At 41.2% G+C, this 13,534-nt stretch overlaps 1 protein-coding gene across 1 annotated transcript; it reads right to left on the reverse strand.

The window, feature by feature from the left end:
* Nucleotides 1-1,889: 1,889 nt before the first annotated feature.
* Nucleotides 1,890-10,923, reverse strand: azin1a (antizyme inhibitor 1a). The gene is made up of 12 exons (XM_079753295.1): nucleotides 10,762-10,923; nucleotides 10,050-10,169; nucleotides 8,850-9,057; nucleotides 8,439-8,612; nucleotides 7,739-7,911; nucleotides 7,047-7,181; nucleotides 6,406-6,484; nucleotides 5,645-5,719; nucleotides 5,081-5,246; nucleotides 4,110-4,225; nucleotides 3,396-3,616; nucleotides 1,890-3,062 (listed from the first exon to the last, which is right to left on the reverse strand). Exons 3-12 carry the CDS (start codon nucleotides 8,949-8,951, stop codon nucleotides 2,948-2,950), a joined length of 1,356 nt encoding a protein of 451 aa, XP_079609421.1. The 5' UTR covers nucleotides 8,952-9,057; nucleotides 10,050-10,169; nucleotides 10,762-10,923; the 3' UTR covers nucleotides 1,890-2,947.
* Nucleotides 10,924-13,534: the final 2,611 nt, after the last annotated feature.

Here is a 13,534-nt window from a genome sequence, read left to right on the forward strand (position 1 = left end):
CAGCTGACGTTGAAGATCATTGGTGCAATCTTAACTTGACATTAAATATATATACGGACACACACACACACACATATATATATATATATATATATATATATATATATATATATATATATATATATATATATATATATATATATATATATATATATACATATACATATACGCAGGGGCGCAACTGCCTACTTTTTTGGGGGTATGCAGACACATAGCAGCCCCCCCCCCCAAAAAAAAAACACCTAAAACACACTCTGATATTGAATCAAAAAATTAATTTTGAGTGCACCAGGACAGATATCCGGTGTTTTTTTTTAGAGGCAGACTTTCTAAGATGCTCTGCCAGTGTAACATCATACCGTGCTATGAGATCAAGGATACCCAGAAAATTTCCATTTCTAGGATTTCCTAACTGCATTTTTCCCCCTCAGTGGCAGGTTTCTTTCTGCAAGGAAGAGTATGCAGTCGATCACTCAAGTCAACAGGCTCTGTGGTTTTTTTTGCTCTGCAATTCCCTATCAATAGTTTACCTAGGCGTAAGCGGGATGCCAATTCTTTTCACATCAGATAAGCATTTATGTGATAACCACTTGTTTCATGGTGCTTCAATATTTTTGAAAGACACTGCCAGTTTTTATACCCCACCACAAGGCGCGTGTCAGCAACTCTAGCTTTACCAAAAAGCTTACATGCAAAACAAAAGACTCTGTTAGAACCTTTGGAGTACAGTAACCAATAGGGGTGGGAAAAATAATTGATTCTTTGATGCATCGCGATACTGTGAAGAACGATTCAGTCTCGATTCAGACTTTTATTTTTTGATTAACTTATCTGAATCGATTTTTTTGTATCAACTTTATAACTCCGTTTTTACTGGGTCTATTCACGTAAAACAAAGATTTGCATAGAGATTGAAGCAAAACAAAATAACCAAAAACAAGTTCCTTTATTTTTCTTGTCATGATCTGTTATATTGAAGGCTCCATTCTTATCAGTACAGTTGCAAGACAACAGTAACCTGTTGTTTTACTAGTAGTAGATTTAGCTAACCTGAATATTTACAAGCCTCCTCTTGATTCACTGAAAACTACTGTCTTTCAACCACTTTGAAAAGCTTACATCTTCATCCCTGCGCACTCCTTCTCCTTCCCAATCTTCTTTTTCTATGTTTTGACCCCGAGAGCTTTTTTCTCTGCCTCTCCATATTGAGGTACGTGTCATCAGGTGACAATACGGTTCAAATGAAAACACTCAGGCGCTCGCCTCTAGGTCGTGCTCGAGGGGGCGCCCACTGGAGCGCCGTGTGGGTAGGAGGGGGGAGGGAGGCGAAGGAGCGGGAGGGCGCCTTATCAGTGACGGTCCTCTGTTATTGATCATCATATCATTTACACAAACGCTGTTAAATACAGAAAATGCCGACTTTTACTTCCATCGCCTTGGCGCCCCCTCTGGTGTGGCGCCCCTATGCGCCGCATATAGTGCATACCTACCTTTTGCGCCACTGCATATACGATACATATATATGGTATATTATATATATTAATGTTCCGGTTGAATAATACATGTTCAGACCTGAGATATAGCCCATTCTATTCTACATTTGTACAACTACTACTTAATCGACTGAATACTTGAAAAAGTGAATGATCTATTGTTTGTAATGATATCCCTACTAACATTTGTTTTCATTACACAGAATAAAAGTAATGTTTCCATAGTATCCTATTTACATGTATCTATATGCGACTCTTTTAAAATATTACGTTTTTACAATGCACTAGAATTGGAGACTCAATATGGCAACATGGTATATTGCATATAAATATAGATGTATAGATATCTCGATATATAAAATACATAACATCAATAAAACACAGGACGATGCCATAGATAATCAACCCAGTGAGGTTTTTAATAATAATGATAATTTGATGACACGCACAGCTACAGGTTAACAACATGTATTGTCCTTTGGGGTGTTAGCCCGTTCACAAAGGATAAACATGTTTAGTTAAAACTAGGTATACTGGTAAATCCAAGGAATCGTCATTGAAAAAGGAAGAACGCTCAACCAGCAGCCATTATAAATATTAAACATAGCACACAGCTTGTTATGAGTTATAGGAAGATTAAAGATTCCTTCTACAAAGCGTCCCTTCCCTTAAATAATCAGCATTGTTTTAGGCCTCTTTTCACATCCTCTGTGCCACCTTTAGCACATTCTTTAGTCTTAAAAAAAGATATAAAAAAAAAACATTGTTTGCCAAGGTCAAGGTACAGCAATTACCAGCCCGGCCCTCCGATAGTATGGTAGCTCGGCAAGACAGCACGCCGCACTTCGGCGGGTTACCACTCTAAAAACACACCAGTCGATTGGTGCACACCTAGCAGTGAGCCTTCTCGCTTCTAGCCCAGAAATGAGCAGCAAGCAGTATATAGCCATGGCGTCCCCTAGAGACAGCTCTCATGCTGCATAACATGCTCATTCTTCACAATGTTTCACCATTGAGGCACAATTGGATACAGTTTACTGCAACCAAAAGTGGGAAGAGAAATTTGCACTTTGATCTGTGCAGCCGTGTCATGCCTTAAGCCCTGAAGTGAAATTACTGAGTGCTGAAAACTAAGCAAAGATGCAATACTGGAATCAGGCTTTTAGACAAAATAAACAAATATACAACCCCTTAATTTATAAATACACATAAATATAAATACACAATTGAATGCATGTAGTACAATCACTGGAAATAAATCTTGCAAACATGACAAATTTAAATCAATCACTAATACAACGGGAAACGCTACGTTCTCAGTTAACTTTTTGACTCATCCATTTTGTTGCATAATTATCCAACAGATACTTTGGGTTTGCGAACTATAACAAACCAGCCAAATTTCAGCCACACTGTCGGTTTAAGTCCTTCCAAAATGTATACCAGAATAATCACTAAGCTGGGACAGAGAAGGCAGCCCCTGATTGGCAGGATTTGAAGAAATAAGGGACCAGTGAGAAGTTCTTGAGGTTGATCTCTTGCGTGACGCCAGTATCCTGCATCTCAAACCTGAGATGGAAAGAAAACAATGTCTGGTTACAATTGAATACAGTGCTAAAACAAGAAAGGAATAACCTCTTGCTTATTTTTCTATAAAACAAAGCACCATGTGATTTCGTTGAGCTAGTCCCAGCCCCCTATTAAAAAATATAAAGCCTTCTGGCCCCCTCCTGGTAGATACTTTTTTTTCATTTAAGGGTGGGGCTGATTGCCGTTCAGTTTTCTCCACTCGCAACAATCAGAAAACTTTCTAATCTGCGTGTACTTCGATGTCTTTCACTTTTCATCTACAATAAGTTGTTTTAGTGTTTGGTTCTCCTTTAGTGTTGGAACTCAGCTTACCAGTCTCTGGTGGAGATGACATAGTGGACCGGGGGAGCCGGCGTGTTGACCCCGCCTCCCGCCATCGGCTGGCCCAGACTGAAGCTCCCGGCGTTGGCGAAGACCAGCCAGTCGCCCGTGTGGAGCTCAGGCAACACACACTGCTCCACAACCTGATCCATGTCATCCCCGGATGGACCCCACAGGCTACAGCTGAACATCGGCTCATCTGGGGCGATGTTCTGGGAGGACCGAAAAGAGAAGGTACTTTGATTGCTATAGCAAGGCCAATGGCAGTACACAGAGGGAGACAGGGCAGAAGAGTGAGGACTCGGTGGTGCTGCCAGTTGCAAAATGTTGTTTTTGCTGATTGCTTGCTGGTGATTACTTTCAAGTCTTCATTTTTTTCTACTTCCACTGCCGCCATTTGTTTTCCATTTGAATGTTCTCTGTAAATAATTTTGCTTTGTTGTTATTGTTTATACTACGTTCGTCATCTGATCCAAGACTAGGCCATGTTCGATATGTAATCTAGGAATCAGCTCTCTGAACACTCATAGGGCTGTTTGGAGTACTATAATATCAATGGTATTTTTGTAGGATACATGCAGCCTGGGTAGTTTCCTTCAAGTGACTCAAGAGTGACCTATCCTTGCTGAAAGGACCACCATCCAGATGCATAGACCTTGAAAAGTTACATCTTCCCTCACTAGGGAGGTAATTTCCTCCACTCACCTTGTGAACCAACGGCACTGGGATCACAGAGTCAGTGAGTTTGCAGGAGAAGGATCCGTACACGCCCTCGTTGATGTAGTACTGAAACTCTGGCTCGTCATTGGCAGACGGCGCGTCTGTGGCGAGAGGGAAGAAGACAAAGACAGGAGGTTGAAGCTAGTGGAGGCAGTTTTGAGGAACAAGCGAGAGACAGGTATATTTTGAATGTATCCAACCATTAAAAAAAACCTTTCTGCTGTCCTCCCTCAAGAGCCACTTCCCTAGCCTGGCTGTTGCCAGACCAAGCTCGATCGTAGATTGCATGTTGGTCTGGGGAAGCTGCCGTCATTTTCTTCAGGACAAGAGGTGTGGTCAGTGGGCCTAGTTCAAATGACTCTGTACGCAATTGGCTGCTTGCCGTCGCTTTCCTGTCATCATTGTGTTAAACCAGCCAATAACGTGCCAGGGGGAAAAGCCAGCTTGTTGAATGGCTCCCGCAAAAACTTATCGGAAGCAGAAAGAAATGTATTGCCCTTCTCCAGACCCTTGTGCAGGGTGAACTCAAATCGCCGGCAGAATGGGCGGGGCTACCCAGTCTACCACTCCCCCAAAACACATGACTTGCTTGCTAGCTTTAGCAATAGGGCTGCCTAGCCTTGTGGAAGATTCCGGTCATGTGCAATAGATGCATGGGGGAAGAGTGCATGCAGATATCTAGGTAAGTAGGAAGTAAGACAGGGAGGCTATCCAATCAATTCATTTGGGCCAAATGGAATGATTCAACAGGCTTATTAAAGGTTTTCCACAAATAAGACAAAAATGGGTCTAAAATCAAATGCCCCATCCTAGCTTTAATAGATATTGGGTCGGATATATCCATAAGCCATAAATGTTGGCTTATGGATATATATGTCTCGTCCAGGGGTCTTCAATTTCGTTTTAGAGTTTCATTCTTCTCGAAGAATCTCAGAGCAGAACAAGTCATTACTGACCTCGGTGGTGTTCCTGCAGATCGCGTGCTACAACACCCTTTGAGATGACGTTGACGGCAAATGTGAAGGCAGGGGCCACCAGATAGCCGCCAAGCTCAGCCACGATGGAGACCCCAGTGGAAGGAGGGAAGTACAAGTCAACCACGGACATTACAGCCCTGTTGATCTGAAGCAGAGAGAATTACATGTTCATGATTCAGGGAAGTCGCATTGATTGATGCATTACATGAATATCGTGTAATGATATTTGAATGCATGCAATACTAATGAACTATTATTTACACACACAATCGATCTTATATGAAAAAAACAAAAAACAAACATACCATTTTTGTTTAGCTCTCTCCTAAATTACTCTGTTATCATCCTGATTTTTAAAATCGTACCTCTCATATGCATTTGCTGCTGAATACTGCTGTTTTGCACGAAAAGCTCCCGATAAATTAAGTTTGATTTTATCACCTTTTTCATAAGGTGATAGTCTTTGCTTTTATATCGGTTTAGATGTCCACACACAGATAAACAGATACACACAGACACAAAGGGAAAGGAAGGCCCACTGACCTGTTTGAGCTGGGTCTCTGAGCCACTGATCCCGTCTCCAATATCCACGATGTTCATAGTGAACCCCATATCCTCCTGGGGGAATGGGATAAACACCATGAACAAAAGAAAGCCATCTACTGGCATATTACCTTAAAGAGCACCCATTCTGCTTTTGACTTTTATGACCTATAAACGTTGTTATAATGATTTATAGTCATGTTTAACCATACTAAAGTGTCAAATAATGACGTACATGCATTAAGACGTATTCCCTGCTGACCCTGTGGGGTGGCTGTGCAGAGCGCTAAACACTAGGGACGCCGGTCGCGATTCACTAGTTCAAATTTCCGGGATTTATCTACGCAGAACAATCCAGATTTTCCATGTACGGCAATGCTGCAACATGCTCTTCCGGAAGGTAACCAATCACAACGGAGTGGGGTTGGCAGGAGGGGGGCGAGGGGGCGGAGAAGGACGAAGCCGAGTGTTGACAGAGAATGCTGAAAGCGCCCAGATGAGAGGAAGAGTTTCCCGAAAATCAACATCGTTTTTTGTGCTGTGATTCGTATCAGGTTGCTCTATAGGAGTCATTAATAATAAATTAAGACCAGAAAAGTAGTACAATAGATCTTTAAGAAAATATGAATAATATTAAAATAAATCTAAAATATATCTTAATTCAATACAAATAAGTACACATTTTTACATATTGATATAAATATGGTCAACATCGAAATAAAAAATAAATAAACCAATACAAAAACTTTTTGAAAACTCACCGCCATGTCAAACACACACCGGGCGTCAGAGATGGCGTTAGCGTATGCCTGCTCGTTATCACAGCTGGAGATGTTGAACCTGTTAAGAGGGCAGGGATACTATAGGTGTTAGCAGTGCCGTAGAACCAAATTCTGGGCCCTGTATACAGGAGGTACTGCTGTCCCCCCCGAATTCCCCCTACTAGCCCACTGCACAGAATTGCCTGGCTGCAATTTGCCGCTGAGCGCAGTGTGTTCCTACTACAATTGGAGATGGTAGCAAATTCCAAAGACATAATTTTTTTTTATTATTATTATTTTTTATTCCCATGGGCCCCCCTCTGCCTTGGGCCCCCCCACAACTGTGTACCTTATACCCGCAGTCCGACGGCCCTGGGTGTTAGTAACACTACTTAGTAACAGTACTTTCATAGTATATAGTCTAAACTAACTGAGGAGCATTAAAAAGCAATGGCGAGAAGAAAGATCAAACACAGCGTTTACTTAAATAAAGTCCAATAGTTCTCTCTCGATATCTCTAAAAAAGGACAAAGGCTGATGAGAATCATGGGGGACATGTCAGGTGCCAGATTCTACTTCCTTGAGGTGCTGGGGTTTCTAATTGTCCAGTTCCCTGTCCATGTGTCCTGAGCAGGTCTTACCTGGCTCCCACCACCTGGACGCCCAGCTCCTTTGCCCTCTCCAGCAGGCGTCTGCAATCCTTCAGGGAACAGCCCAGCTTCATGCTCATCTCCTCCCCTCTGCCGGACGCCTCCGTCCACACCTGCAGCAGTAGCCTTGGGAATAAAATAATACCAAATAAATATACTATTAAGAAAATGTGTATACCAAAAAGATGGTTCAATTGAGTTTAAAAAATGGCTATGGATACAAAAAAATGCCTCAGCTTGTATTTAATGAGCTGATCTTTTTAGCTCTTTACCAGGAAAAATGCACCACGAAAAAACATGGGTCTCAGAACATCCGCAGCAGCAGACAATGTTCCGGTTTATATCCGGTGAGCCTGATCAACCGCACAGATGAACAAATTATTAACGGATGCCAGCATTTACTTCTCAGAATCTCAGTGGGTATTGGTTTAGGGAAAAATAAGGGTTTTCATTATGTGCCAACAGAGCTTGTGAATCCTCAAAGCATACTGGCATTTTCATATTGCTGGTAGAAATGTCCACAACATCATCATTCATGTAGCAAAACAGACAATAACAATATGTAACAGATTAAGTTGAGGGATAAGGTTTATCATAATGGACACATGGTAACTCTGTAACACATACATGATGGGTGCTGGTCGTTAAAAGACGATCTTTCTGGTCTTTTAGAAGGCACTTACTTGGCACGCGGGTGACAGCGGGCGATCTTGCGTAGCTCCGCCTCGTTATCACACACGAGGAGGTCCACGCTGCTTTTGGCGGCGTACTTGATGTGGGAGAGCTGTTTGCAACCGCCGCTGTAGATGATGTCTTCTGAGGAAACGCCGTGGCTCTGCACCACCTCCAGCTCGGACTGAAACAAACCCCAAGGGGTAGACAAGCACGACGGGACATACGCGTTACTATGGCAATGTAGAAGGGAGAGCTGGCAGGAACCAGTGTGAGCACAGGTGGGCGGTCCATTGCGTACCATGATCGTAGTACGATACCAAGATAAAAACACAAGGGAACTTGTGTTTGGAACGTGTATTTGGAAGTGTGGCCAGAAATGCTGCACCGTTTTGAATAAATAGGTGTTGCTTGGTTACCGTATGACAAAACAACAAGAATCACAACCTTGCACAATCCTTTGATCCAACAATCAAAGGTGATTTTGGCAGCTGGCCCAAATGGTTTAGTCCAGGCGTAAAATATATCAAAAGTCGTTTACTGACAAACTCTGACTGCTCTGGTATGACTCATTTATAAATGTCCAACGGGTTCTCATGGAGACATTTCAACCCTTTGTACTGCCCTTGTAAATATCTTAGGATACAGCCAACAGCCAAACACAGACCAGATAGAACATAAGTAAGACGAGCACTCCCACAACTAGGTTACCTTGTTTGTGCACATGAATCCTGTTCCAAGGGCGGCAAGGACTTCAATGAGGGCCGGGCTGCTGTTGCATCGGACAGCGTAGTAGGGCCGAATCTGGGGCACACAGGCTCGCCAGCGAACATGCTGCCGCATTACGACTCCCAGATCCGCCACAAAAAACGCATTCTTGTCGGCCTAAGGAACCAATGAAAAATAAATGCAATATTAGCCAATTCTAGTCAGTGATATTCTTCAAGGAAATATACTTAAATGAAGGTTGACTAAGTATACGTGAGTTACTACATTCTTTTAATTTGATCACTGGTTCTAGTGAACCACAAATCCTGTTTCTGAACTATGTTGTCGTGTCGACTCAGTAGTAAATACATTTTCAGTACAAGTGCAAGTGCCACAATGTTCCAACTGCATTACCAGGGACTGTTCAGAGATGTGGTTGTCGACAACATGCTGGAGGAGCGTGCCTCCGTCCAGCAGGTCAATGGAGTACTGCGGTTCTTCATATAGTCCTTTCATCTTGTCAAATGACCTCCGCTTGTCCAACAAACATGTGTGATACGGAGAGGTCCAGGTCTTTCTGGTTTGGCCCTTCTTCAGCCCTTGGGGTGCTAGATGCAAACAACTGTGTAAAAAAACAAGATAAATATAAACAACAAGATAATTATTTCCAAGATCAGGGTGGTTAATATTGTCATGGGTGTTTCAAACTTTTATTTAAATTGTTTCTCTAGTGGACAAGAATGTGAGCGAGACAAGCGATTTTTCAGCGAGTAGCCAATCAGAGCACAGAATGGATCCAGCGGTGTTAGCGCTTGTAGTGTGTGGAGGAGGCTCATTCATCCGAATGGCCATCAGGAAAACACAAGAGTCTGGGGCACAGAGTTCGTTTACTTTACCACCAATTACCCCACACAATCACCCATAATCCCTTTGCTGGTGACCCGTAAAAGGCTGCTTTTGATGGCATTAACCAAGGTACAATGGAGGCGGCCTCAGCGTCAGATGGCAGCGTCGATAATGTTACACAGTGCGTCAGCAGGACAGAGCTGTCCACTCAGGAACAGATGTGAAGTGACTGTGTAGTTTTCTAGGGATCTGTGTGTGGCTGTAGAGATGCGAAGAAACGAGTTGTCTGACTGGGCATTCAATTGAACCAAGATGGGAACCAAATTATTGAAAGTGTAAAAAAGAAAATTCACTGTGGGAATCATGGAACAGAACATAACTGAGCCTTTACAAACATCAATGTCTGACTAAATTGATCAGGAAATACCCACACCGTGTTCAATTAAAGCTATGATGGCGACTATCCTCCAAAAAGGCGAAGACATGTCAAATCAAATAATAAATTAGTTAGAAGTAGTTGAGATTAAAGACTATTTTATAGTTTAAATATGAATTAAGACAGAAGGAAAATTAGAAAAAAGGAGACAATATTCAATATTGGGTTGGAAAATGCACATATAATTAATCACATACATTTGATATTAAGTAACTCATTCCTCCTCCAACATTTAACCATGAAATATATGTTTTCACATGAAACCATATATCCACACATTAGAAAATTGTTAGACGAGGACGCATTAGGCCTACATAATATGAGATACATACATGGAGGAGTCCGGTGATGGAGCTCATCCACTATCAGCTGGGATCCCAAGGAGGCTCGGCGTTGAAGTCAAACGGCTCTCGGTAGAGAGCCTTCCCTAAGCCTTCTGGGTAGTTGTAAGCCTGCAAACAAACCTAGAGTTTAGGGCTATATAAAGCACACGTATTTTGAAAGATGATCTATGCACATTGCACACGTTGATGGTAAACGATCTAATGACTGGACCGAGAGTTATACCAAATATGTTAGACGATTTGAACAGGTTAATCCTTGTTAGTCCTACGGGGTAAAAAATAAAAAGTAGCACAGATTCACCTGTTATTTAAAAACATCCATGCAACACGTATGTAAATCCAGTAACGCGATAGATAACTACAGCCATTTAATTTTAAACTGTGCTGAGTGAGTTAAACGTGAGTTCTTTACTTTGATTTCTGCCAATTAACATGAGGTTCACGTTATAAACCGTGAAACTACAACTATGTAGCCTGCCGAGCGTCACCACGGCCTTTGTATTTCTACACATCTCATCGGAACTGGAGAAGATAGTTTTCAGCATCGATCAACATGTATATGTATAGAATATATATATAACAATGTCCGCACTTTGGATGCCAGGCACCCATCTGGCCATCAAACCAGCCGAAGCCAGTTTCATATCAACAACATGCTAACGGAGGACATCTGGAGCTAACGGCGTCTAACGTTACTTACGTGTGCAGAAAGCCCAAAGCTGGGGATGGATCCCTTTTTCTTTTTGGGCGGAATTTTTAAAGAGTAGTGGGGCTACTAAAAAATGAAATAATTATTGCCATGCACGTCGTGGATCGCGGCAAAAATGAGCTACTTCGACTGCTTTTTAAACCAGCTATGGACGGTCACCATGGATGTATGAAAGCACCGGAGGCGTAAACGTCGTACCCAGGAGTTCTTGTTCTTGAACCGGATGCTCCGAATATGCGTTACGGCCGAGAGAGAGAGAGGGCGGGACTTTCAGTTACTTGGGTTAAGAGGATAGAGTCGGGAAAGAGGGCGGGACTTCTGATATAGATAGTAAATATCCGTTTCTTTAACATGTTTCGGACATTGCTTTATACAATGATTCGTCACTTCTACATAATTCCCTTGTCGTTCTTGTGGTTGGTTTTGTTGTTATTCATATATTTTTATTCTTCTAGATCTAGGGACTGTTAACTGGCGGACACATATTATAGGAAGTGAGACCGGCATTAGCGTAGCTGTAGACCGGAATATGGCTGCAATTCTGGATCCTTTCTATCAAATATGCCTTGGAGGTCGAGTTAGGCTCGGTGGGCGGGGCTTAACGCTTTCAGAGCTGTCAAGCCCTTAGTTCGTATTTCCTTTTATTAACCATAACACAAATACTAATGAAGTAAAACTAACTGAACAAAAAAAATAACATCAATATATAATAATACAATATATAATAATTATAATAATAATAATAATAATAATGATAATATAGTCAAATGTATGTAAATCTGCATACATTTATTTTTGTTGGGCTGTGACTAGGTGTTAAAAAAAGGTTATGAACTTAAAGCATACACTTAAAAGAGGACGTCAGATAACAAAACATAAAAATTTGTCTTCTTCTACTTGCTTATCAATCTTGAAAATGTATTATGAAGAGGAAATAAATTCACTTTTCTAATATCAATATTCAAAAAATAATATCATGAGATTAATTTTCTGTCTTCATTAATGTTATTAATTAAAGGCATTAACTAGTTCAGTATAATGTTCAACTAAATACCTGAATTGTCTCCTTATTAATTTCCTCTGGCTAGTTAACAATGTCAGAACATTGTCCAGTAGTCTCCAGATAATTAATTTTCTGCGGCTGCATTCAGCATCTTCCCAGTCTTCCTCAATGGAGAGTAAGCGGTGTACATTTGTCTTCAGATTCAAGCTCCACTGGATTCCTCCGTCCTTTGCCCTTGTTTTGAAATGGTGAAGATATTAGTCGGTCCCTGAAGGCGGCAACACCACCGACGTTTTTTTTTCTCCCTCTCTCCTTTTACAACACAGCGCGTGACGGTGGCGGGTAGGGCTGAGCTACTGTTTAAACAGACAGAAAGTATTCAGGCAAGTCTCCTAAACGGCTCTGGAATGAAAAAGTGACAACATCTTTAGCTAGGCTTCGTCATTGGAAAATGAATAGTCGACATGTCCTTTAAGAAGTCAAGGCCTAATCCAAAATATAATCTATACAATTTACTGGTTAATTCAGAGTAATTAAGTACATTTAATGACTAATGGGCTTCTCGGATGTTTGACACAGATATGTAGTCTTCTGGAAAAGTTGAGAAATCTCTCTCACAGTAATTTACTGATTGCATCGCTGAATCTTTTCACTTTGGATACAGAGAGAATAGTAGAATTTCAACACTTCTTCGATAATTTACCAATCCACCAGGCACCTTGTGATCTCTGGTTCCTGCTTCTCATGACTGATATTGTCCTTCTAATTACAGTTTTTATTTTACAAATTACACTACTAATATTATGTATAAATGTAGTGCAATTCCATCAATTCAATGGAATTCAATTTTTTATACACTTAACTTTAAACAATGGATAACATGACACTGAGGATATCATTGTTATTATTTAATAATCACAGTCATAAAACAAATGATATTTTTTAGCATATTTGAAGAGAGCCAAGAAAAGCTGGGAAATCTTGGTACACGCAAAAGTTGCTTTGTGGCAAACATTTAAATATAATGTTTTTGAATATGTGACTCTTTTTATACAGTTAACAAAGTCTGGGAACCATCCAATTTTCAAGCTACACACATATATTCAATATTTTGTTGGTTTGTGAGTGCTGTGCATTTGTAAGGCATACCAATTGTACATTTCTGTTGACATCAGTAAAAGGAGGGTTCAAATCTGAAGCAACAATCCACAATGCAAAGGACAAAATAGTCCTACACACTATAGCATTGTTTGCCTTACTCATACAAGTGCTGCATATGGTCCTTTGTAACCTCTTTAGATGGGAAGTCTTTGTAGACCACAGCACAAAAGCTGTTCCGTGTTTTGTCCCTCTGCATTCTGACAGTAAATGTTACGTATATGCTAGTCTAATCACACATAACATCTGAACTGGCATGCCGGCAAACCCCAATGTTTAATTTTCATTGTTTAGATCATAATAACAACTCCAGCAGCCGCCGCGTACGGGCGGCCCAGACGTGTGTGTGGCCCATTGGGAGGAAAAAGGGCTCAGTGGCTGCATTGAATTCTCATCTACAAGATTTGCCAAAAGATTACATCAACGCTGTGGCTCAGCGAGGTCTGCAGATACAGTTCATAGGACCAAAGCCCATGGACAGGCATACTTTCAAGCTTACAAAGAATCTAAACACTCAGAATCATGTCATACAAAGATAACACCAGGCAAGGAACAGCCTTTGTTTCTGTTTTATTTGACTAGTTATGAGAAAATAACCCCCCT

This window comes from Pollachius pollachius, assembly GCF_949987615.1.
Source record: "Pollachius pollachius genome assembly, chromosome: 1".
Classification (NCBI taxonomy): domain Eukaryota; kingdom Metazoa; phylum Chordata; class Actinopteri; order Gadiformes; family Gadidae; genus Pollachius; species Pollachius pollachius.

Excerpts from the sequence above, each read along its gene's own strand:
- azin1a (XM_079753295.1), bottom strand. The coding sequence starts at position 8,951 with ATGAAAGGACTATATGAAGAACCGCAGTACTCCATTGACCTGCTGGAC. Across the intron at positions 7,182-7,738 it reads CGCTGTCACCCGCGTGCCAA|GCTACTGCTGCAGGTGTGGA; the intron begins GTAAGTGCCTTC and ends TTTATTCCCAAG. Across the intron at positions 3,063-3,395 it reads GTCATCTCCACCAGAGACTG|GTTTGAGATGCAGGATACTG; the intron begins GTAAGCTGAGTT and ends TTTCCATCTCAG.